This window comes from Sycon ciliatum, chromosome 1 (genome assembly GCF_964019385.1).
Source record: "Sycon ciliatum chromosome 1, ocSycCili1.1, whole genome shotgun sequence".
Classification (NCBI taxonomy): domain Eukaryota; kingdom Metazoa; phylum Porifera; class Calcarea; order Leucosolenida; family Sycettidae; genus Sycon; species Sycon ciliatum.
The window spans coordinates 56519355-56543728 of NC_088643.1; the positions used below are offsets into that span (position 1 = coordinate 56519355).

The following is a 24374-nucleotide window of genomic DNA, read 5'->3' on the forward strand; positions in this document are numbered from 1 at the left end:
TGAACAGTTTGACCAAGTGATACCCGAACCAATGTACACTTTCAGAATCACAGGCCATGATTGTGTGCGTGTGCTAGAGTGCTGCACGGCTATACGGATCCGAGTTTCACTTGCTGGCGGAACCGTACTCGCAACAACTCAACTGCACTTCATTTTACAGTGGTGATGGTGATGTCATGGTGATGGTTATGCTCGTGACAGAAACAAAAACATATAGTGTAATGCCAGTTGGTGGGACAGCAGCAGCAGCAGCAGCAGCAGCAGCAGCAGCAGCAGCAGCAGCAGCAGCAGCAGCAGCAGCAGCAGCAGCAGCAGCAGAGCAGCAGCAGAGCAGCAGCAGCAGCAGCAGCAGCAGCAGCAGCAGCAGCAGCAGCAGCAGCAGCAGCAGCAGCAGCAGCAGCAGGAGCAGAAGCAGCAGAAGCATCAGCAGCAGCAACCACAACAACCTCTGCATGTGTGCGGACCGACGGACATGATGCAAGTGCTGTCCGCGGCGGTGTTTGCATGTGTCTAAAATGACAAGTGCGGCACGTGTACATTCACTGTCGTGTTGATACTGTGCATTACTCACCGGTAGAAATCGCAAGCAGACATTACCTGTACATGGTGGGTGAAAGAGTGTACAGAGCAGCAAGCCAATATTCTTGTACACAATACACATATGTGTTGATCCCAGTTCCAGTCCCAGTCTCAACCCCAGTAGCAGTGGCAGTGGCAGAAGCAGGCTTTACTGTGCACGTTCAGAATGAACGATGACGGCACTTTACTCTGGCATGTGTGTGTGTGTGTGTGTGTGTGTGTGTGTGTGTGTGTGTGTGTGTGTGCGTCACGGTGTGTGTGTGTGTGTGTGTGTGTGTGTATGTGTATGTGTGTGTGTGTGTGGCCGACAGTGGGAACAGCGCATCTCTTCACAGGAACTGCGAGCACAGTGGGGTGATCCCACACCATTGTCACGCATGGTGCAGCAGAGACGGTTGGAGTGGCTTGGGCACCTGGCTCGTCTTGATGACACCAGAGTACCGAAGCAGTTGCTGTTTGCCTGTCTCCCTCAGTCTCGGCCATTCTGTGGACCTCGTCGTCGCTGGAAGGACACCATTCACACGGACCTATCCGTGGCTGGAGTGCGTAACTGGTTTGAGTTGGCAAGCGATCGTGGAGAGTGGCGTGGAGTGGTGACAGCAGCAGGTGAGGACAAGGAACCTGCCCCGAAGAGCATCGAGTGCCCAACCTGCAACCGTCTGTTCCGCCGTAGTTCCGACATGGCCCGGCACAAGTGTTCAGCAATCCGTCAGCTCCCGGTATCGAAGCAGCCTGGATCAGTACAGTGTCCAACATGCAACCGATGGCTACGTAGCAGAGGAGGCTTTGCGGTGCATAAGTGTCGGCTAGGCGATGCCGACCAGCCGCCGGCCCCTGCCCCTGCTCCTCTTGTTGTTCCGGGTGTAACTTGCACCAACTGTCAGCGTTCATTTAAATCGGCTGCGGGTCTCAAGCGTCACCGTTGTGGAACCTGTCCAAAGCGCCCTACTGTGGCTGAACGCCAACAATTCAAGTTTCACTGCCAAGTTTGCCACAACCGACGGTTCCGGAGGCGGCAAGATCTGGAACGCCACTTGGAGCATTGCCTTCCTCCCCCCTAACCTCTCTGACAGTACCTCCCATCTGGGAGCGGCGTGGCCAATCCTGGCAGTTGTCAATAGTAGTAGTAGTAGTAGTAGTAGTGTGTGTGTGTGTGTGTGTGTGTGTGTGTGTGTGCGCGCGTGTGTGCGTGTGTGTGTGTGTGCGCGTGTGCGTGCATGTGTGTGTGTGTGTGTGTGTGTGTGGTACATGGTGTATGTGTGTGTGTGTGTGTGTGTCCAGCTTTCATTGCGGCACTGACATGCTCCTGATATGCTCCAGCTCCTGATATGCTCCAGCTCCTGATATGCTCCAGCTCCTGATAAGCTCCAGCTCCTGATATGCTCCAGCTCCTGATATGCTCCAGCTCCTGATAAGCTCCAGCTCCTGATAAGCTCCAGCTCCTGATAAGCTCCAGCTCCTGATAAGCTCCAGCTCCTGATATGCTCCAGCTCCTGATAAGCTCCAGCTCCTGATAAGCTCCAGCTCCTGATAAGCTCCAGCTCCTGATAAGCTCCAGCTCCTGATAAGCTCCAGCTCCTGATAAGCTCCAGCTCCTGATAAGCTCCAGCTCCTGATAAGCTCCAGCTCCTGATAAGCTCCAGCTCCTGATAAGCTCCAGCTCCTGATAAGCTCCAGCTCCTGATAAGCTCCAGCTCCAGCTCCTGATAAGCTCCAGCTCCTGATAAGCTCCAGCTCCTGATAAGCTCCAGCTCCTGATAAGCTCCAGCTCCTGATAAGCTCCAGCTCCTGATAAGCTCCAGCTCCTGATAAGCTCCAGCTCCTGATATGCTCCAGCTCCTGATAAGCTCCAGCTCCTGATAAGCTCCAGCTCCTGATAAGCTCCAGCTCCTGATAAGCTCCAGCTCCTGATAAGCTCCAGCTCCTGATAAGCTCCAGCTCCTGATAAGCTCCAGCTCCTGATAAGCTCCAGCTCCTGATAAGCTCCAGCTCCTGATAAGCTCCAGCTCCTGATAAGCTCCAGCTCCTGATAAGCTCCAGCTCCTGATAAGCTCCAGCTCCTGATAAGCTCCAGCTCCTGATAAGCTCCAGCTCCTGATAAGCTCCAGCTCCTGGATACACCAACAAGCTAGGATACTATTCATGCTATTGAAAGGTTTTGCAAATTACTAGAAAGCGGGTTGGAACACACCACATGATGCCATCATGACTATATGAATGCACCATGACTGTGTGTGTGTAACTTGTGTGTGTGTGTGTAACTTGTGTGTGTGTGTGCGTGTATGTGTGTGTGTAAGTGTGTGTACGTGTGCGTACCTAAGTATGGCTGCAATGCTGGTTCTCCAGTCCGAATCTCTCCGACAGCACGTGCCAAGCCTTCAAAGCGTAAGTTCTCCGGAAACGTCTAAACGCAGATGCACACAAAAAGACCAGATATTTGTGAAGCAGAATGGTTCAGTGACAGAACGGATCCCAAACGATGTCTCCGATCGTGTAAGGGGATGGATGACTAGGACTTGAGGAGCATAAAGCCAGACTCAACTTCTCTGCAACATACTGGCATTACAGCCTTCTTACGTTTCCACCCAGCGGAGCTGGACACCCCTTCTACTCTCTCCCAGTCACAAGTGTCCTGTCAGACATGCCCGGCTGAACTTGTTCACTTCAACACAACTGCTGGGAAATGGGGAAAAGCCTGAACGGTAAAGAGAACTGATGGCTTCAGTCTTTCAGACCTGAAAAGCTGGGTTCAGTGAGGGGGGGGGGGGGGGCTGTAGCACAAGGGACACACCGGACAAGCAGACAGCTTCAAAAGTCAAGCAGGCCATCTCTTTGCGAAAGCACTTTAATAGTCAACCTCCGGTCCATTCCACTAATAGATTTGTATACGTACATGTCACAGTGCACACTGGGTCATCGCAAAAGAAGACGCAGGTAGCTTACCTGGAGGTACTCATGGTGCTCCACATAGCTATCTTCCGCAAGCCAATAGTAGGGCGATACCTGGCACAAAAGGACAGAACGAAAATTATCACAGACTTCAAATATGTGGCGTACGAAAATCCACTGATGAGAGTGACAAGAACGTCGATTTTGGTAAAACCCCCTTTTGAGACTTCGTTGTAGCGTGGTATGACTGTGGAACTGATATTATTATCTATTGCAGGCTTCATTACTACAGCTGGAGACCATGTGGTAACGGTGGGGACAGCAGTTGCCAAAGGAAATAGTGCCTTCAACTACAGTGTTATAGAGCGGATTATGTACAACGGGAATTGTGAAATTCACTCACAATACACGGCGGCGTAGGCACATGACCGTACTAAAACTGCTCATAAGATGGTATTGAAGCAAGAAATGTCTCATTTCTTGTTGGCTGACATCGCTGCTGTCCCAGCAGAAGAGGTTGATTGTTGTTGTTGTTGCTGTTGTTGCTGTTGTTGTTGTTGTTGTTGTTGTTGTTGTTGTTGTTGTTGTTGTTGTTGTTGTTGTTGTTGTTGTTGTTGTTGTTGCTGCTGTTGCTGTTGTTGCTGCTGCTGCTGCTGCTGCTGCTGTTGTTGTTGTTGTTGTTGTTGTTGTTGTTGTGTGTGTGTGTGTGTGTGTGTGTGTGTGTGTGCGTGCGTGCGTGTGTGTACGCGCGTGTGAGTGAGGTGTTTCAGGGGTGTGAGCATGTATGGTGTGGCTGCGAACAGGAATGAGTTAGAGAGTAAAAATGAATTAGGATATACTACCAGGTCACATGACACTGTCAGAAGATGTTTCTTGTCAGTACATGTGGCAATGAAAAATTTATTACGTGCATGGGTTCAATTGCGTGTGAAAACAAAACCAATGAGGGCCAGTCGCTACCATTAAGGCATACCGTTTTGACGAAGAAGTTCACACGTTTGCGGAATTCGTTGTTCTTCAGAAGGAGAAGCTGGACTATGAAAAACGCCTTGCGCGAGGCATTTGTGTCATAATTTCGCATCACCATGACAAGGACAAACTTGTCCAGAGGGAGAACGTCATACTTCCACACCATGTCACTGACTGCTGCCAGGCTCTAGAAAGTAAACAAAGAAGGAAAAACTATGAAAAGGCGACGTGGAGAAATCAATTTAACTACAGCGATTATGACAATCAATGCAGACATGGCCACACAGCATAATTATACACTCTACAACGTCGTTATGTTGTTTGGCCATGGCTGCGTTGATTATAGTCCTTTTAAAACTGCTCCACAAATTATTTAAATAATCGACGAGGAGACAAAATTCGTAATATTGAAATAAAGAATGTAACTGCGCTCATCAGCAGTCACAAAGCAACAGTGGAGTTATGATTCAGACGTTTTCTCGTGGCATTCGTCAGGAATCAATCACACACTGGAGTATAACTAGAACATAATCAAGCTATGTATACTCAAGTAGAAAAACAGTAAGTGTAACAAAAACCACAAAAAAGCAAATCATATTCTTAGCACTGCCGGCAGCGGAGAGGACATTAGAACAATAGGAGAATAAATTAGAAAAAGGGTAGAGAACGAAAACAGGGAAATGCCGCGTGATAAAATTCAGAAAAGAAAGTGCGTGAATGTAACGCACTCCTCTCGTTTGCGTAACCCAGTATTATGCACAGTGTTATGCATTCAGAAGGAGTATGTTACCGCACTCACACTTTTCACAATTAATTATCTTACTGTACTCACATTATTTCATCCAACATCCAACACGCACGCACGCAGTCACGCACGCACGCACACTGGCACACACGCACGCACACACACATGCACACACACGCACACGCACACACACACACACACACTACACAATACACACACACACACACACACTAGCACTAGCACATGCTCGTAGACCGGCATACATGCGATCAGGCGGATTCTCCTTAGAGAGTGTCCTTGGCGCAACCAACCTTTTCCAATTCCTCCAAGGCATTCTGGTTCTTTTGCGAGTGCACTGTGACAAGGTAGTCACAGAACGTGCGAATGTGATGGGAGATCTGCAGCGGCGTTATACTCTCGATCACACGCAAGTATACTGTCGTCAAACACCCCGTCTCCAGCAGCTGCTTCCACATCAGACTGAGATGGGCAACAGAAGGTCAGCGGGAATGAGCACAGACACATCCACATGTACGATTGTAGTACAGCAGCCGGGGCCATACAGGCACTATGCATGAGTTTACACATGCCTTAGTTCATTACTTCACTTTATGTAACTGATATAAATCCTACTATCATATCAGGATAGGCAAACTCCACTGTAGCCATGTATGCATTATTTTTCTCAATCCAAACACGCACCGGCACATGGTTTCTCCGCTGCAGATGTCACTTCAAGTTACTAGTAACCAAATTCTTGCACATGGCCCATGGTCAGGGTAAAACAGTAAACACTTCACTTAAGCCCTGAACACCTTCAAGAGTGTCTTCCCATCTCTGACTAGAAGTCAACCTGACCGGAGACCTTCCATCACTTTCTGTAGCCGTTTAGCCAATGAATGACTGTGATATCCAACTTTGTTAGCAATTTTTACCGACAACAAAAGAGTCACAATGCCACATATACTGTATACTTAGGTGCGAGGTTGCCGAGTGAGGAAACTGCTGTAAGAATGGATGGTTTGGTTTCACAGACTTGAGAAAAGCAGGAACGACTGAATCGCTACAGGTATAGCCATAGACAAACACTATCGGTACCGGTACCGGTAGCCTGAATACAAGGGCCATGAATAGCAAAGGAATAGCTTGTACACACTGACCCTATCTCCTTTCAATGATGAAGCATGCCACCATGTAAATAGATCATCACATGGCCTGAGGCTGACTTGGCAGCAAACATTGTGATGTGTGCAGGGGTAAAGAGGGCAGCGGATGGGTTAAGCCAACCAGCAAGCATGCACAGGTACACGCTTCTCCTTGGCTGCGGACTATTTGCCTTGCAATGTGGCTGTCCGCAGCCAACCCTGCACTAGGTATGGCTGATGTAAGATGTGAGAAAGAACTGGACAGTCGGCTTTGCTACTGACCAGAAGAACGTGTAAGAGGTGGAGACCTTGAAGTGGGATACAGCTGCTTCAGCACTCATAGCTGCAGTCACGTACACACAGTGCAAACACATTATCATAGTAGTACAATTGTATCCGATTACAGGGTATATTCTAGGACGAATTTCCAATCGGTTACGGTTCAATGAAGAGTGGGGGGGGGGGGGAGTCTGGGGTCCCCCCGGAAATTTTTTTCAAAATACAACCCAAATATGGCATTCGACAGCAATTTAACAGATTTCTTGGTGCTGGAGTGTAGCAAAGATATAAGCAGCTCCATTCACCCACAGAAAAGTACGGGCGGTTGGAACTGATTTGTAACTTTTCAACCGGTCGCCAACAATTTCAACCGGTCGAAAACCGGTTGGGGCGGTTCTAGAAAATTCCCTGGATTATATTATCACAAACCGTGAAAAAGCATGTGATGCCCGTTGACACTAAGGGACCATCGCAAAAGTTCGCAGAAGCCCCTGAAACGAAGAGCATACGTTTGGGGGGGGGGGGGGGGGGGGGGAGTCGGTGTCGAAAATCGCAAACCGGGCTTCAATTCAAAAAAGTATTGACGACATGTAGGAGCTGATATAGATTAGCATGCTCAAAGGATACAACTGCATAGCTCTAGCTGTTCTCGTTCTTAACATAGATCACCCACTGCAAGGTGATATCATCGTTGCATTTATAAAGTGCTGTACATTGTTACACACTGATACAACAATGCTTGTGTAGTATAATTATTATACTTCAGTAATAATTATTATGTGTGAGCATCCAAGTGAAATAATGAAGCCCATATTGTGACTGTCGTTTCGTTTGAGGGGGGAGGGAGGGGGGTCAGGCCCGAAACTAACGGTCTTCGTTTCGGGGGCTTCTGCGAACTTTTGCGATGGTCCCTAAGGGTTTCTTTTAAAAGACCAAGCACCCATCTCTCTACCGCATTCGCAAACTTCTGCACTGATAATCAGATGACAGCATTCCTTTTGTACTATTGAGGGTCCCTGGCTCGAGTCCTGGTGGTGACAGTCAATTTTGTCTTCAGACTTTTCCCGTTTGCGTCTTTCCCTCAAGCCAGCGAATACCCGTTTTGAATTGATTCGGATGGAGAGCCAAGGGTAAATTTATAGAAAAGACAAAGGACCAAGATGCAATGCTATCGCATGAGCTGATTCAGTGTTTAGTAACTGGTGGCGTTAGTGGACATTATAGTGTAACTTGTAGTTCTTTGGTACTTTTTCTTTCCTATACCTTTTGTATTGGTTGATAATTACTTGAAGTAGTGCTAGTTGTGTCCCATGGATGTGGTTGGTATATGCGGCTATCTCCCGGCCTGTCTAGTCGGAGTAAATGGTTGTCTCCGTCGTCTTCAGTGTCAATGCCATCTTCTCTTCCCTTTATCAGTGCCCATCTCCTTATTGGATACAGTCACTGCCGTGTGGTTTACTCGTTTAGTTCACGGTGGAGATGGCACGGAGCAGTTGCGGCTGGGGAAATGCCACAATCCGTCAATGTAAGTGCTCGATCTAACGATGCTCATTGGAGTGGCCAGTGCAGCTCACCTTGGAAGGCTGGCCATTCTTCCTTCTCAACCTTTTCAAGCAGGTTGAGCTTGCCCAGCTGCGTAGCGCACAGAGGAAAGTAGTCTTGTAGCGACTGGGGCATGCAGCGAAGGACCTGCTCCGACCAGCTGTGTGACCATCAAGTTAGTTGGTCAGGGTCAACGGCCGTACATGCACAAAAAGCAGATGTTCATAAACACATGTAAGTGACAGGCTAGGCTGCCTGCTCTGCTTCTTCCTGCACACAGACTATACTGAAAGCCAAAGTTTTGGCTTCGATAAGTCAGACATCAAGAGGAATGTTGCGTCGATAATGGTTTCTTTAGTGTATTTATTGTGCGACCCTCTCCCTGGCTACAGCTAGACTAATTGTGCAAGGCCAACTGCCGGTACTGAAAGTAACGGTAGTCTATGACCTACGTGGCCAATGCTAGGCTTAAGTTGGCCTGAGGCTTAAACATAGACTGGTGGTGATCTTATTATGTTCACTGCACTGTCCATTCATCCCAAACTGGCACATGACCCTTTCGACGTGCCACGTGTACAGCGGTAGACAGAGTGAAAAACAACTGATGACAACTGTACGCATTGTGTGACCCGTGTAATATTTCCTTGTCACTTTAGAGACCGGACGCGGACGCGTCAAGGGATAGGGAGCTAGAAATTCGGCCAGGTGATACAAAATTAGGACAGGTGTACCAGGGAAAAAAAAAGTATGGTGAAGCCCATTCGAAACCCAGGATTTCCAGATTTCCAGATTTAAAGTGGGTTACTGTTGAGCCTCAATTCGGCCAAAGCCAGGCTTTCAAAAGCCAGCTATTCTATTCGAATGGACTGCAGTATGTTGATGCCTGAGGAAATGTACCTCCCTGTGGCAGTTCGAAATCCTTGGTATCATGTACTTTGGGTTCTTGAAAGTCATGCAGGGGAAAGTGGTTGAAGACAACAAGAGGCGGAAAGACACACATATCCGGTGAAACGCAGCACCCTCAATCAAAGTCAGTGTAAGTTGAAATCCTGCTCAAGTGCAGCACTCACGTGAAGTTCATAGAATTCTGCAGCGTGCGCATGATGACATCCACCCAAGCGCTGGCATGGCGGTCACAACCAGACACATGCAGACCCCGCGCCACCGTAAGAGCCAGCGATCGGTTCAGCTCATCGCCATCAGATATAACAAACTGTTTTCCAGAGAAGTGGAGGTGGCAGCAGGAGCACAGCAGCAACAGAGATCAGTAAAAGCGGGAATTCACTTGCATTATTTTTGTTACAGTCTAGTGTCCCATGTGTCAACGTGTCGTGCTTGAAAGTGTACTGCCAAAGTGCAGTGTTTCATAAAACGATTCAGAATAGATGCTAGTGGTGGCGAGAGCCAGTAGAGTTCAAACATCAGACAATGCGTCAGTACCCAACAACCCTTCTAAGACAACACTCACAAGTTTGATGTCGCTACCGAGTCTGCCAAACTCCTTGTGCATTTCAGCACAGGCACAGCTTGCGATGAGTCGCAGAGCAGCGGCCTCCACACTACAATGCAGGAGAAGCGGAACACGCCGGAGCAGCCCAGAGTCAGACAACATGCTGCATGCACTAGCACACCCATATCTCTCTTATCCGGGCAGTCCGGGACCGCACACTGCCCTGCAGAACCGGGCAGTCCGGGACCGCACACTGCCCTGCATAACTTGAAAATGTCTATAACTCTGAATCACATACATTTTGATGGGGAAGGGCCAGAGATCTTGCATATGACATCACTATTTCCACAAAACTTGGCAAAAGAGCAGTAATATTTCCACTAGAACTCACCCAAAGGGTACTAGGGTGCCCGGTAGACCGAGGTGTTCATAACTTGGAGGTCCGGACAAGAGAGATACGAGTGTAGATCCGGAGGAACGCCATCAGCACTTATCCCTCAATATGAAGGTGCATGTCAATGGAAGTGTCTTTTGAGCTTACAAGCATTTGCGGCTTGTGAATCATGTATCTGTCGTCTCTACATAATCTGGAAATGCTTTCGAATGTATTTGTGACCACCGTACAGTCTAGCACTGATGTGTACCGTACAGTCTAGGACTGATGTGTACCGTACAGTCTAGCACTGATGTGTACCGTACAGTCTAGCACTGATGTGTACACAAATCCGAGGTCATAATCTTACTAATCAGATTACACAGAACGTGCATAGAGACCAACCTCATGCTGCGTACACAGGTATGGTCTGAATACAGCATACCGATATGCTTTTCTCTTGCACAGTGCGTGGCTATCAATACCACAGGCACCACTAGACTAATAGCGCTGGCCAATGTCAGCAGTATCGGCGGCGCATTTCACCAGCAAATTTCCATGAAATGCTGCTGCTGTGAGATGGTGAGCTTACTTCAGAAACAGCTGGTTGCTGCTGCCAGGGCCCATAGTCGTTTCCTGGAAGATGTTAGCCAAAAGGTTAGTTCTGTAGTGTGGCTGAACATGGTGGAGACGAATATGATACGCCACCATCTCTATCAGTGCATTTAGTGTTGGCATGGAACGATGACGAAAGACTGTTGACAAAACTGTACCTGTGATGAAGAAGAAAAGGTTGGTAAGCTTTCTAAAAAGTAGATGGTTGTTCAAGATAAGCTCTCTGTTTGGGCCGCCAATAATCTTCTGAAACAGGCATACCACGTAGATCTACCTTACAATACCACGTCAATTCATGCACAGTAGAATTGTGCAAGATCATATGAGCCTCTAACTAAATAGGGGACCCATCTCATAGTGAGTACTGTTGACAATGGCTGTCTTGACTCTAAATAAAACGACAAACAACAACAACAACAACAACAACAACAACAACAACAACAACAACAACAACAACAACAACAACAACAACAACAACAACAACAACAACAACAACAGCAACAACAGCAGCAACAGCAACAGCAACAGCAACAGCAACAGCAACAGCAACAGCAACAGCAACAGCAAAAGCAACAGCAACAGCAACAGCAACAGCAACAGCAACAGCAGCAGCAGCAGCAGCAGCAGCAGCAGCAGCAGCAGCAGCAGCAGCAGCAGAAGCAGCAGCAGCAGCAGCAACAACAACAACTCACATACAAACCATTTGAGTAGGACTGCGCCCAGCTGCATTAATAAAATCTGATATTGACCTGCATGCTTACTGTGGAAGAGCTTGATGCCGAATGATTCGGTTTCCAGTGAGTGCAGGAGTCGGCAGTATGTCTCTAAGAGGGCTGGTGATGGTGGTAGGCCACGTTGATACTGTGCTGAGTGCTGTCCGATCAAGCCGACCAGGTGCACAAGCAGACTGCACATACACACACACACTCTCTCTCTCACACACACACACACACACAAACACATGCACACACACGCACGCACACACGCACGTGCACACACACGCACGTGCACACACACAAACACACACACGAAGTGAAATGAGCCGGAGAGACAATGAAAAAAGACAGTGGAAACAGGGGACATGATGAAACCCACTCGGCTAAGAAGACACCGAAAAATCCGATTTTTTCCGCGGACCCCGGTCGTCCCACTCCCCGGCCCCACTGGCCTGTGACCCCCCCGGGCCGAGGGCTACAGCAATCAATCAACAAAGCACATGTATTTCAAGGAGTACTAACTTTACTACTCCGGTCACATGAAGGTTAGCACAGCAATTAGTTAGAGAGGTATACACACACCTGACCCTGACGTGCACTGTCAATGAGTCGAGGAAGGCCAGGGAGCACGGCTTTGTAGGTGGTGTTCCGTGTGGTGGAGTGGAGTAAGCTGACGGCGGACCTGTCAGCTGATCACCAAACCCGCTGACCAGAGCAAGGTGTGGCTCTTGCTGCAGAGATGCTGCAGCAGAGTCGGACAATGTGTACGCGCGCGCGTGTGTGTGTGTGTGTGTATGTGTGTGTGTGTATGTGTGTGTGTGTGTGTGTATGTGTGTGTGTGTGTGTATGTGTGTGTGTGTGTGTAAGAAGAAGGAAAGTGAGTAGAACACAACACAGCATGACACCACTCTTCACTATTCCATGGTATTCCAGTGAAACCTGTCTAAGACGACCGGTCAAGAGATCTTCCTAAATGTGGTCTCAGCTACCAGGTGGTCTCCTTATCCAGGGTCATTTGACTGGAAATAGCATCCCTTGGTCCTGGTTTCAGTGGTCTTCTGGGACAGGTGGTCTTCTGGGACAGGTGGTCTTCTGGGACAGGTGGTCTTCTGGGACAGGTGGTCTTCTGGGACAGGTGGTCTTCTGGGACAGGTGGTCTTCTGGGACAGGTGGTCTTCTGGGACAGGTGGTCTTCTGGGACAGGTGGTCTTCTGGGACAGGTGGTCTTCTGGGACAGGTGGTCTTCTGGGACAGGTGGTTGCTAACTTATGACATGTTTGACTATATTGTGTTGCACACACACCGGTCCAACGCTGACACTAGCACTAATACAAACTACGTAGTACAAAGCACTTGAACAATATGCTACAGGAGACTGCGGGAAAAGTACCATCACTGCCTTTCCTCAGGATCTAATTGGAACAGCTCGCCCACAATCCACCCACCCACCTCCTTCACTATGTCACTTTTGTTAGGTTTAAAAGACGGATACTGCTCAAGTTCATGTAGTGCATGTGATTAGCGAACGTCCAAAAGGAAGACTAGAGGTCATAGTAAGCTTTCACCGCGGCATACTGAACATGATTGCACTGAACCTGCACTGTGCTGCAATACCGTATCACACGGGTTAACACCGGAGCAAGACTGTGCAAAAGGATTAACACTATCATCCCAGTCTTGCAGACGGCTGTAGAAGGCATAGCATGCACAAACCTGCATTCATCACCACCGCGGTGAGGTAGGAGTCGAACCATCTGCCGGGCGATGCCTTCGACACCATACTCTTGATGAAACTGCAGCATGGTGAATGTGCACACGTACAGAGTACAGAGTAGAATGCTGGTTTACTTGTATCAATAAAGATGTCATGATGAATGCGAGACACAGCGTTTTAACAACACACTGGTATAACCGCCGCATTAAAGGGGAAGTTAAGGCAAAAATTAAAATTTCACCAGTTGTAGTCTTCGGGGTGCTGAGTCGAATGGTCGTGGTCCGAGGAAGCTGAGACGCTCCCTTCCTACTTGAATCCCAATCGAACTCGCGCACTTCCACCGAAACTGGGTGACTGCGCCCTACGAGATGGGGATTTGTATGCAAAATGTCACTAAAAGCGCCATTTCGTTCTTATAAAAGCACGGATGACCGCGATTGGCCCATATGTTGTAGTCGTTTGGACGCTGAGTCGACTGGTTTTGGTCCGAAAAGGCTGCGATACAGCGTTCCGCCTTTATTCCCAATCGAACATGGTTGAACAAGCTGTCACGTGCTCCTGCGTACGCCAGTCACCTGGTCACCGTGCCTGCAGGGTACAACTTACTAGCCTGTTTGACCTTTTTTGGGTGCAGTCCTGTCACTCGAGTTGAACTCGAGTTGAACCTTGGTGTGAAAGTTGTCACCTGCTGGCGTGGTGACCAGGTGATTTGGGCACCCAGGAGCACGTGACCACTTGTTCAACCATGTTCGATTGGGAATAAAGGAGGAACGCTGCATCGCAGCCTTTTCGGACCAAAACCAGTCGACTCAGCGTCCAAAAGACTACAACATATGGGCCAATCGCGGTCATCCGTGCTTTTATAAGAACGAAATGGCGCTTTTAGTGACATTTTGCATACAAATCCCCATCTAGTAGGGCGCAGTCACCCAGTTTCGGTGGAAGTGCGCGAGTTCGATTGGGATTCAAGTAGGAAGGGAGCGTCTCAGCTTCCTCGGACCAAGACCATTCGACTCAGCACCCCGAAGACTACAACTGGTGAAATTTTAATTTTTGCCTTAACTTCCCCTTTAACCATCGTGACAAGCTACCGACCTGCCACTGCCGACCACTTTGTCGCCAGGCCCGGACGGTCTCATATTCAAAATGCACTGTGACTAGCGACTACCTGCTCAGCGCGACCAGCGACCGCCTTTCCTTTTCCCAAAGTCGATTTTCGACCCGCAACTAGTGACCGAGGTGTACGAAACCAGAAGGTTGCTCAAAGCTCCTTCTTCCAACTTTGATGATTTCCATTGTCCTGGAAAAAAGACTCTTTTTAAGTTTTTATACTGCCATTGAACAAACAAACGCAGGATCATTGGATTGTGGACTGCACTGAACCTGTCATGGTTTCAAGCGTTTTCAAGTGGAACATGATAGGAAAGGTCTTTGAGAGCGCGACGAAAGCGCTCTCTGATCGCCGCATTTTCCGGAGTCACAAGCCGCACTTTAAACGCTTGAAAGTCACCTGTAAAAAAGTCGGTACGGCTTATGCTACGATGGTGATATGAATGGTGACATACATGGTAGATGCCTGCATTTCGTGACAAAAAATCTGGGTGACCGGTGCTGCTTCAGTACTCTGGAGAATACCGGCGGTACTGCTCTGAAAGGAGAAATGAAGAGTGTGTGTGGCTTGGTCAAAGTGCAATCACATTCTCCAGCATAAAGCCGCCGGCAGAGATGGACGGGAGCACCAGCAGTTCCAAAGAAACTTGAAAGGAGTCCGGCTGGCATGCAGATAGAGTGGTCATCTTCACCCAACCAGAGAACTAGGGGTCGGCAGATAGTGTATGCATCGATGAGGGGGGGGGGGGGGGGGGGGGGGTAGATAGACTATAATTATGGGCCATAGCCAGCTAAAATTTCATTTTAGATTCCACAAAATTTGTCACTTTGCTCTCCAGCTGCTTGAATTCAAACAAGTGTGAGAACAAAGTGCGACAAGATGCAATCGCCACCGGTTGATGAATGAAGCACAGTGTGAACGTGCTTGAAACAAGCAATTCTTCATTCCGTCATGTCTCAATTTTTTTATGAAACCCCATTTAAAAATGGATTATACAATCCACTTCAAAGAGGAAAGCAAGGACATGAGCTATATCTTCTTACATGACCTGGTTCACCAGGATTTTTGGCACTGGCCTCTTCACCACCTTCTCCCCCAGCTGCGTTGAGAAACACACACGCACACGCACGCATGCGCACGCACACACACACACACACATACATGCACACACACGCACACACACACACGCACACACACACATACACACACATACACACACACGCACGCACGCATGCACATGCGCATACATGCACATACGCACATACGCACACACGCACACACATACACACACGTACATGCACATACATACACACGTACACACATACACAAATGCACATTCTAAATACATGCGCCACACGTGAATGTATGCACACAAACAAACGGTACCAGGCATGTCGTGCTTACAATAGAGACACACTCCTGTATCCAATAGAAGTGACTTCAATCACGCGATCCAGAGCCAAAAACCGTTCGTTGTGCGGATGTACGGTGCAGGGGTGGTATGCATGGAGCATTTTTTTTCTCTCTCGACGTTCTCGGGGCCTATACATTATTCACGGGCCTAGACTAGGCTAGAACCTCCGGTTTTTTGTGGGATGGGCTAATGCACATGTAGAGGTTTCCAATTGTGTGCCACATGTCCTGCTTGGCCAATTGCCGGACATATCCACCAGCATTTTTCGTTTTCAAAGCGATCTTTCGGCATCTCCGCTTCGTTGCCCGCCAACGACCAACCCACCGTTGTGTTCAGCGCCCTCGAATTAGTCTAGATAGATTTGTGGCTGTGTGAAGTTCATCCGGGGTAACTCAGAGTTACGAAACTGCAACTGCTCGTCCTTCTGTCTGTGTAGCTTTGTGGCTGTATTCTTCTTCGTAGCCGTTCTGAGTTGTTTCGAAATTTTTGCCGCGCACTATGCCACGCCAATTCTAAAGTGAAATATCCTGGTGTGATATGCGAGAAGCTCGGTGTGTCCAGTACCCTGCTGTTGAAGTGTGATCCAGTACTCTGCTGTTGAAGTGTGATCCAGTACCCTGCTGTTGAAGTGTGATCCACGACAAGGCCATTGTTGTACCCTGCTGTTGAAGTGTGATCCACGACAAGGCCATTGTTGTACCCTGCTGTTGAAGTGTGATCCACGACAAGGCCATTGTTGTACCCTGCTGTTGAAGTGTGATCCACGACAAGGCCATTGATACCTCATGACTAACGGGCTAGCCTCGGCTAGAGCTCCCGGGCTGGGCTTTCAAGGTGACTCAGCCTGCAAGGGGTAATACGGGGAGTTGGCAAAGTGGGTCGGTTGGATTTCTGGGCTTAGCGTGAGCGGTGAGACTACCAAAGTCCAGACGCATTGTCTAGGCGTCCTCCAGGAAAAACGCCACAAGTTGATGAAGAGGGGAGCTCAGGGCAAGTTGAGCGCTTACTCGACCAGCAGTTCGACTTTCCGCCGCCGACCGCAAACGAGTTGCCTTCTTCCGTATCTGCGCTGTCTTCAACTCCAATTTCTGTTTCTTCCACTGCTGGGGCTTCGGCCACAGCACTTCGTCCTATCACTCACATGCACCAGAACAGAGGATACTATACAGCCGCAACTGGCACAAGCAGATTTGAACTGCTAGGCCCTTCGCCAAAGGCGTTGTATCCTTTGCTGACGCTGTACTATTTGTCCCACTCGAGCCTGTTGAGACCGATATTGTGACCCTGGAAGTTCTCTGCATGCTGTGTACAGTGTATGGCAACAGCATTGTACATGACTCATCTACTTCCTGAGCATTTGCCGGGTGGAGCCCTTCATACACACAGTCAGGAAATGCAACAGCAAACTGCATCCGTACGGAAGACAAGTGTCAGCGCAGAAAGAGACTTTTCCCAGCTGGATAGATTCCTCCGAGAGAAGCCGAATGTGCGTACAGTGTCTCTCGAAGGAATGGGTACGTTCAGCAACAACCGGACAGCAGACTGGCTGATAAGTAAACCGGAGAAGGAGCAGGCTGAAATACTGGCTCAAGCTCGCCGAACAGCCTCAGCTCTGAGGCGGCTTTGTGGAGAACGCAAGAAGGAAATACAGCAGAATTGCTTACAGCAACTGAAGGAAAAGGAAGATAGTTTACCTAAAAGAGAGAGAGAAGGAACTGAAGAAGAAGGAGGAGCTGACAACATTGGTACACAGTTTAACCAACGAATTGATCTCCACACAGACAATGAACAAGCGCACTACAGTCCTTTCATCCAAACTAGTCCAGCTAGCTTTTGAACGTCCGATTTTGGCCGAAACGAGGCAAAAAACAGTATAAACTTGAAAAATCTGGGTTTGGGATTTGCTTCTCCATACACTTTGCCAAAGCATACCTGTCCTAATTCTGTAAAACCTGGCCGAATTTCTAAATCCCTGTCAGCGGACTGTTCTAGCCTCAAATGTGGCAAGGAATAATTGCATGGGTCACACAATACAAAATGTACTGGTTTTCATTTTTACCTTTAATACTTTGCCGTATTTTCTAGAGTATAAGCGCCGTACTTTTTATTTTAAACACACATAATTATTTATTTAAACACACATAATTCACCCCAAAAAAGTCGGTGCAGCTTATACCACAATCGTCAAATGAACGACGACGGTAGATGCCTGCATTTTGTGACAAAAAATCTGTGTGCGGCTGATATTCCAGAGAATGCGGTATACGTTGGAGACACCAACAAGCTAGGGTGCCACTTTCCAATGAATGACTTTGGTACCTCGTCCTCGGATTCCCTGAGATGTTGGTGCGAGCCGGGTCATGCGTGGATAGGGCAGCAGAATGGGGTTTATGCATAAAACATGGCTGCCACCTTCCTGAGGGGCAACTTGTCAGTCCCATATCTGGCAGGTACAGCCAGGTGTAGTACATTTGTGGGTATGATCGTACACAGTTCATGACCTTTGATGCAGGATTGGCATCACAGTGTGTACCGTTATAGTGGACTTGCCCCTCAAGATCAAATGGCGGGAGTATTATGCATAAGCCCCATTCCATTCTGCGGCTCACTGCCCAATTCTGCCCAGCGATCAGTGATCACCACTACCGTAGCAGTGGGTAATGGCCAATTCTATGGAAACACAAACATCACTAGTATGTCGTGTAAGAGATTAGAGCGAGTCTCTCACCTTTTCTATCAGCAGCACTACAAAAGAAGCAGCTGCCATCTTCTTCGCCGCCTTGGTGTCACCTGCATCTGGCACTGGCAATGGCTGCAGTTGAGGCAATAGGAATCACGCACACGCATCCGGCCAGTCTTTATCATGACATGTACCATTGTCAACCTAACTGCTGCATGGGCAATAGGTACTGCAAATAGTGATCATGCACCCTGGGTGGCTCCCCTGGCTGGTTGAAAGCCAGCCCACAGCGGCCCGCATTCTGTGATCAGTATAATCCCAGTCATTGCAATGCATGAGTCAGTTGATTTTGGCCGTCAGGAGGCCAGCATAAGGTATCCGGGGGTGTGGGTCTGATTCCAGTGAAGAGCAATGTGGTACCCCGCAGTACACGGCTTATGTACGTGCTGTATTGCAAGAGTAGCGTGATACTCGCCAAGCGCTTTCGCTGTTGTCTAGCAACACAATTTTAGCTTTCCTGGGCCCTCTAGATGCATGCTGGGTGGCCCTGCATATGACTGCACGTTTTCATAGCAACCTTGGAAAACTCAAGCCAGTTTGCAACAAGCTAGGAATCAGATAACGGCTTATAAAGCCCTCAAATGTCCCCGCCGGCCACCAGCACTTCATTGTAATCAAATTTTGTATTTCAAAAAGTAGTAGGCAAATACATAATAATAGACATCATAGGAATAGCCTGGAGTACCATCATGCAAACCTGTATGTGCGTGTGCGTGTGTGTGTGTGTGTGTGTGTGTGTGTGTGTGTGTGTGTGTGTGTGTGTTTTCTGGAAAACTGCTCACCTCGTGCTCTCTGAAGAGTAGATTGAAGATGTCAATGCAGTGGACAATTCGCTCGGGATGCTATAGAGATATACAAGAGTGGAGTAACACAACACAGGGACACACAGTGGCAAGACGTCACACCTAGAGTAGAACTTGAAGTTCATGCAAGTCTCATACTTCCTAGTTGTCGTGTCAGGGGCGCCGGACACGGTACGGTCACTACGGTATTGACCGTACCACTATTTGCCCCAAGTACCCGGTGAATCAATAAAATGCACTGATTGGGACTCTAAATTTCCACCATTTTCGGCTCAGCCACCCCTCCCCCACGAGTAAATTGTACTTCAGATGGCTGACCGTACCACACTAAATTACCTTCCGACGCCCCTGCTGTATCATGTACATGTGCGCTCATCCCATACATTCATTCACCCGGGTGCATCCGCAATGCCAGTGCACGACGTAAGCGGCAGTGTACACATAAAACTGGATATGCACGTGGGAGAACAAGTGTATGGGACGAGTGTAGACGGTACGTATCCATAATACAACAACTAACGTCAAGCAGTATGAGACACTTGCATGAACTTCAAGTTCTACTCTGGTTGCGAAGGTGTTGGTGAGACGAGAAGGTACAGTCGCATCAGTTCATTTTCACTCGGACACTAACAGTGATATACCAGCATTGCACGCAAACAAGAAGACAGCATGAAAGGAATCATTAAAAAGGAATCGTAGTTTGATGTACCTCCAGTGTGTGTGATAACGCATTTCCGCAGACCTGTAGAAGAAGCCACATTAGCTCTGTCCGGCTCTTGCGAAAACCTTGGAAACAACGAAGCTAAAAAAAATACAGAACATACAATGTGGAATATTTCAGCACAAAAGCTGAACTACATAATCATCATTTTGTTCGGATACCAAAACCGGATCCCCTCCCCACTCCTCGGAAATACAATGTTACAATTCTGCTTTCTTGTCCAGAGTAAAGACAATAGCGAGATTGATTGTGCGTTTGCTGGCAAACTGCATGGGAAAAAACTGCATTGAATTTTCTAACCACTGGATGCACACTGTACTGTGCAAGAGGTACAGGGGCGTCACCCGTGATGGGCACGGGGGGCACGTGCACCCCCCTAAAAAATTCGACCTTGGTTTTTTGCGAACTCCTGGTTGTGAAAAGTGTAGTGCTGGTAGAATCTGCTAATAAACTGCATGCACTAAAACTAGTTGTACTGTGCTGCCGCGATCGCGTGATTGCCTGTAGCGAGTGCAAGTACATGACCAGTATGACTCGTAGACTAGCTACACTAGTTACACTGAAATGGCACCAAATGCCTGAAAATGCTTGCAATTGCCTTCAATTTTTCAAATTTTTTCCCGGGGGAGGATAATGAAGAATTCTTGTCCCCGATCGTAGCGTCTTCTTGGCTTGTTGCAGAATCAAAAAGTCTTTCATAATTGAAATGGCACCAAATGCCCGGAAATGCTTGCAATTGGCTTCAATTTTTGAAATATTTCCCGGGGAGGGCCCCCGTACCCCATGGCCGCCCCACCTCCAAAGTCGGTGCAACGGGCCAGCTATCAGCGAACTTTTTCGTGTTTTCCTGTGCAAAATTCCTGGCGCACACACACACACACACCATTGACGCCCATCACCGGAGGCGATGATAGCGATGCTACAGCAAGCCATAGCAACTTGTGCTGGGATTGCAACATTCAACAGCTTGCAAGGCTGAAGAATTGACCACCACTATTCAGCTTGGTCTACACCACACAGCTATGAAGTGGCTTTTTCTGGCCAGTGAATCCCTACTTTTTGGTCTTTTTCATTTTTTTCCCGCACACACACCACACCACATACTCCGGCATGCACTGGCTGTTGGTAACCACCCAGGAGAATGAAAGAAAAGTCAGGAGGAGTCTGAGAAAGAGAAGAAAGACGTGTGTGACCATAATCGTCGGGAATCGAACCCGCAACCTATCGATTGGAAATCGCTGCACATACCACTGCACCATATGGGACACACACACACACACAAACACACACACACACACACACACACACACACACACACACACCAGTTCCACTACGAACTCTGTTCAGGGTAATTTCGTCAAATGTGTTGTACAGCAGTACATCAGCGGTGACTGGGTTACATGTGGCCTACCTTTTCGAAGAGGCACCGAGTGAAGTTGGACAGAACAACAAATCCGTGTAAAGGAAAGTAGGTCAGCAGACACGACATGTGATGCCATTGGCCTTCAAGCCAGGCCGTCCTTGTTTCCAGCTCGCCGATTGACAGGTCATCTGAGAGCATGCTCTCTGACTCCTCCATGAGTCGAATCACTGCGTCAGCGCTGAGGTCTTCCAAAACTTGGGTTGGATAGCGAGTCTACACAACACAGGAGGTTGAACCCAGAATATTGCATGTGAAGAGGTTCACGGTGCCCATCCACCCCCCCCCCCCCCCCACACACACACAGAGTTTGATTGAAAAATCTCTCACCCAAGATATGATACTGCAGTAGATGAAACCATGCCAACATTTTCATTTTCCAGCCACGATTGTAGCACGCACAGGAAGAGAAACTTTATTGTGTTGTAAGTGGCAGTCTGGTCATCTCATTACAGTCAACGGGGTCTATACTTAGTGTCTGTCACCAGTCCATGTACGCACATGCGCACACGCTCACGCTCACACACACAAATACACACACACACACACACACACACATGCACACAAACACACACATAAATCTACACACAAACACACACACACACACACATACACACAGACAACCCCAGCAGTGAGGATGCTACTCGGCCCACCATGTTGCATTGTGCTGCTCTTACTGGCTTCTTCTCCAGGCTCAGGATGTGCATGACCATGTCTCGGGAGAATGGCTGGCGGAAGACTTGAATAAGGAAGTCTTTCTGCGGCATCGATACTTCCTGCACAACAAAATTACACATGCATATAGCTGCATTCCCCTACAACGTACCTGTGACTTCTCTTGCAGGAGGGGGGGGGGGGGGGGGGAAATGTCCCAATGTCACCAAAAGAACCTTTTTTTTAAACGAACAAAGGCTTTGAAAGTTTCTTTCACAACTAATTCAGTTGTTTAACCAGTACTGATACTTAGTACATGCAGGCATGACAAGTCAACCAACCAAAATGCATTTTCATTTCGCTACACTTTGCACAGGTTGCTGGCTTGCAACCGGCCACATGGCCACATGCACAGGCAGTGGCGCCTCGCTTGATCAATGCAGTGCTGCAACGAGACTACCGGGTACACGCTACACATTGCACATGCATGGACTGTGTGCCGCGGTGAGGCCGGTTCAAGCGCAGACCAGTTCGGATGCACAGGTACACTATGTAATGCTACACAGCAAAACCTGTAGCTAAAGACCGCCGTGACTAGCGACCAGCCTGGTACTAAAGACCACCGTGACTAGCGACCAGCCCGGTACTAAAGACCACTTCGCCAGGCACGGACGGTTTCACATTCACATTATGGTTCTGCGGTGCAAACCTCTAACTAAGGACCACCTGCCACTAAAGACCGCTTTCTCTGGTCCCAAGGGGTGGTTGTTAGTCACAGGTTTCACTGTGTTAAAACATGTATGCTTCTATAGAGTAGAGCATGCACACTGTATCACCAGTATAGGGTGAGCAACACCAGGGTAGTACCTAAACATCTTTCATTCGAACCGAAACTAACCTCGGGGTGAAATTCAAGCAAAAGCTCCTTCGGGCATTCCCCACATCCAATTCACCCCTACTCAAGTGGGATCGATGACACTGTTTATTATCCGTATTTACATCAAAGTACCAGCCATGATGACGCTTGACAATACCCCAAATACCCGCAGACCAGTGTTGATCATTCACCCTTCGAAATAACACAGCAAGGGGACAATAGTTGCGATCCAAAAGATGCCTGGCAGTACGTAGAGTAACAACTGCGGAACTTCTACCTTGTCAAAGGGCAGCGCTCCTTTGCGGGGAAACTCCAGCGTTTCCACTTGAACTTTCCACAGGTAGTTGTGACTGGCGCTGGTACTGATGACAGGGCGGAGGTAGCAACGACCTTCAGCATACACCGGGAAGAAGGATTATACAGTTTACTGAGCAAACATCCCAACAGCTTCAGAGTCACGCTCAGGTTGGGATCCATTTCTATCCGGGATCAATGCCTGTGTGATTCTCAATGGGAATGCAACAAAAGGCGAATATGATCTTGTGTGACATACCGTACTCACTTGATTAGAAGAAGCCTCTCTTGAATAATAGCCCCTCTTGAATAATAGCCCCTCTACCAGGACTGTTTGAAAAAATACAAGCCCCTCTCGAATAGAAGCCCGGACTACTATTCGCAAAGCATGGGTTGACCAGGTAGTGCCATGTTTGAAGGTCAAGTCTGCAAAAAACATCTCGTGCATGTTCCTATTGGTACATGTCCTGGTCGATGTAGTGTTTGCAAACTAACTCGGGGCCGAGTTGCTGTGAATATGAACGTTTTACAGATTCGATTGGAATACTGGTATGGAATGAAACCATAAAAGCCCCTCTCCAATAGAAGCCTCTCTTGAATAGAAGCCTCCTCGAAATTGGTATTGAAAAAATAGAAGCCCCCGGCTTCTAATCAAGTGAGTACGGTAAGTAAATGTTGAAGAGTTAATGCTGGATGTCCACAACATGTGAGACTGATGTGCCTCTCTATGCACCAGGGCCAGATTGTACCAGAGTCGGTACCAGCTATGTTTACAACAGGCTATACAAAACAGCTGCAGCATTGGCCGTCGGAGGCAAGAAAACGGAGACCCCCCCCCCCCCCTCCCCCCCATTGCCAACGCCAACTCACCAGGCATGGATATCGCATCGACAAGCGGACGGAAAGATAGATGAAAGGCGGGAAGTACAGCGTCCAGGATCCAGTGCGCAGCGGGACTTTTGTACTTGAGAGCAATCTCAGTTTGTGCCATGTACGCAGGTAACAGGCAAACGTCACGATCCAGTAGATATTTTAACACCTGAAAAGAGAGCAAGCGTGGAAAGAGAGGACATGTACATGACCATCACACATGGCAAGCAATGATAAGAAATCACCTAGGCTAGAGTTCCATCTGGCTGCGGCCACGTACCCCTCAATACGTGTGCTGTTGGCCTTCTTGCCTATGTCTCTCTTTATGCCAGTGTACATGTATTATGTGGAGAGAATAGAACGGAAATAACCCCTGGTCGACAATGGAAAGAGATACAACTGATCACCTGCAATCGACTGCGGGAAGAGATGCATCACCTATAGGCAACAATGA

The 24374-nt window shown here is 48.3% G+C and overlaps 1 protein-coding gene across 1 annotated transcript in view; it reads right to left on the minus strand.

Annotated features, from left to right (window-relative positions):
* The window catches only part of LOC135804473 (mediator of RNA polymerase II transcription subunit 23-like), a 68226-nt gene that overhangs the window by 33985 nt on the left and 9867 nt on the right, over window positions 1-24374 (minus strand). Inside the window, exons 6-26 of the mRNA XM_065318355.1 lie at window positions 23921-24089; window positions 23034-23146; window positions 21903-22001; window positions 21217-21441; window positions 19794-19886; window positions 19064-19123; window positions 18270-18353; window positions 15171-15226; window positions 13016-13095; window positions 11885-12044; window positions 11348-11493; window positions 10564-10744; window positions 9617-9707; window positions 9219-9361; window positions 8181-8308; window positions 6610-6670; window positions 5494-5662; window positions 4442-4624; window positions 3523-3582; window positions 2896-2983; window positions 572-597 (exon numbers count right to left, since the gene is read on the minus strand). Coding sequence (XP_065174427.1) covers window positions 572-597; window positions 2896-2983; window positions 3523-3582; window positions 4442-4624; window positions 5494-5662; window positions 6610-6670; window positions 8181-8308; window positions 9219-9361; window positions 9617-9707; window positions 10564-10744; window positions 11348-11493; window positions 11885-12044; window positions 13016-13095; window positions 15171-15226; window positions 18270-18353; window positions 19064-19123; window positions 19794-19886; window positions 21217-21441; window positions 21903-22001; window positions 23034-23146; window positions 23921-24089 — 2415 coding nt within the window. The remainder of the gene's footprint in view (window positions 1-571; window positions 598-2895; window positions 2984-3522; window positions 3583-4441; window positions 4625-5493; window positions 5663-6609; window positions 6671-8180; window positions 8309-9218; window positions 9362-9616; window positions 9708-10563; window positions 10745-11347; window positions 11494-11884; window positions 12045-13015; window positions 13096-15170; window positions 15227-18269; window positions 18354-19063; window positions 19124-19793; window positions 19887-21216; window positions 21442-21902; window positions 22002-23033; window positions 23147-23920; window positions 24090-24374) is intronic.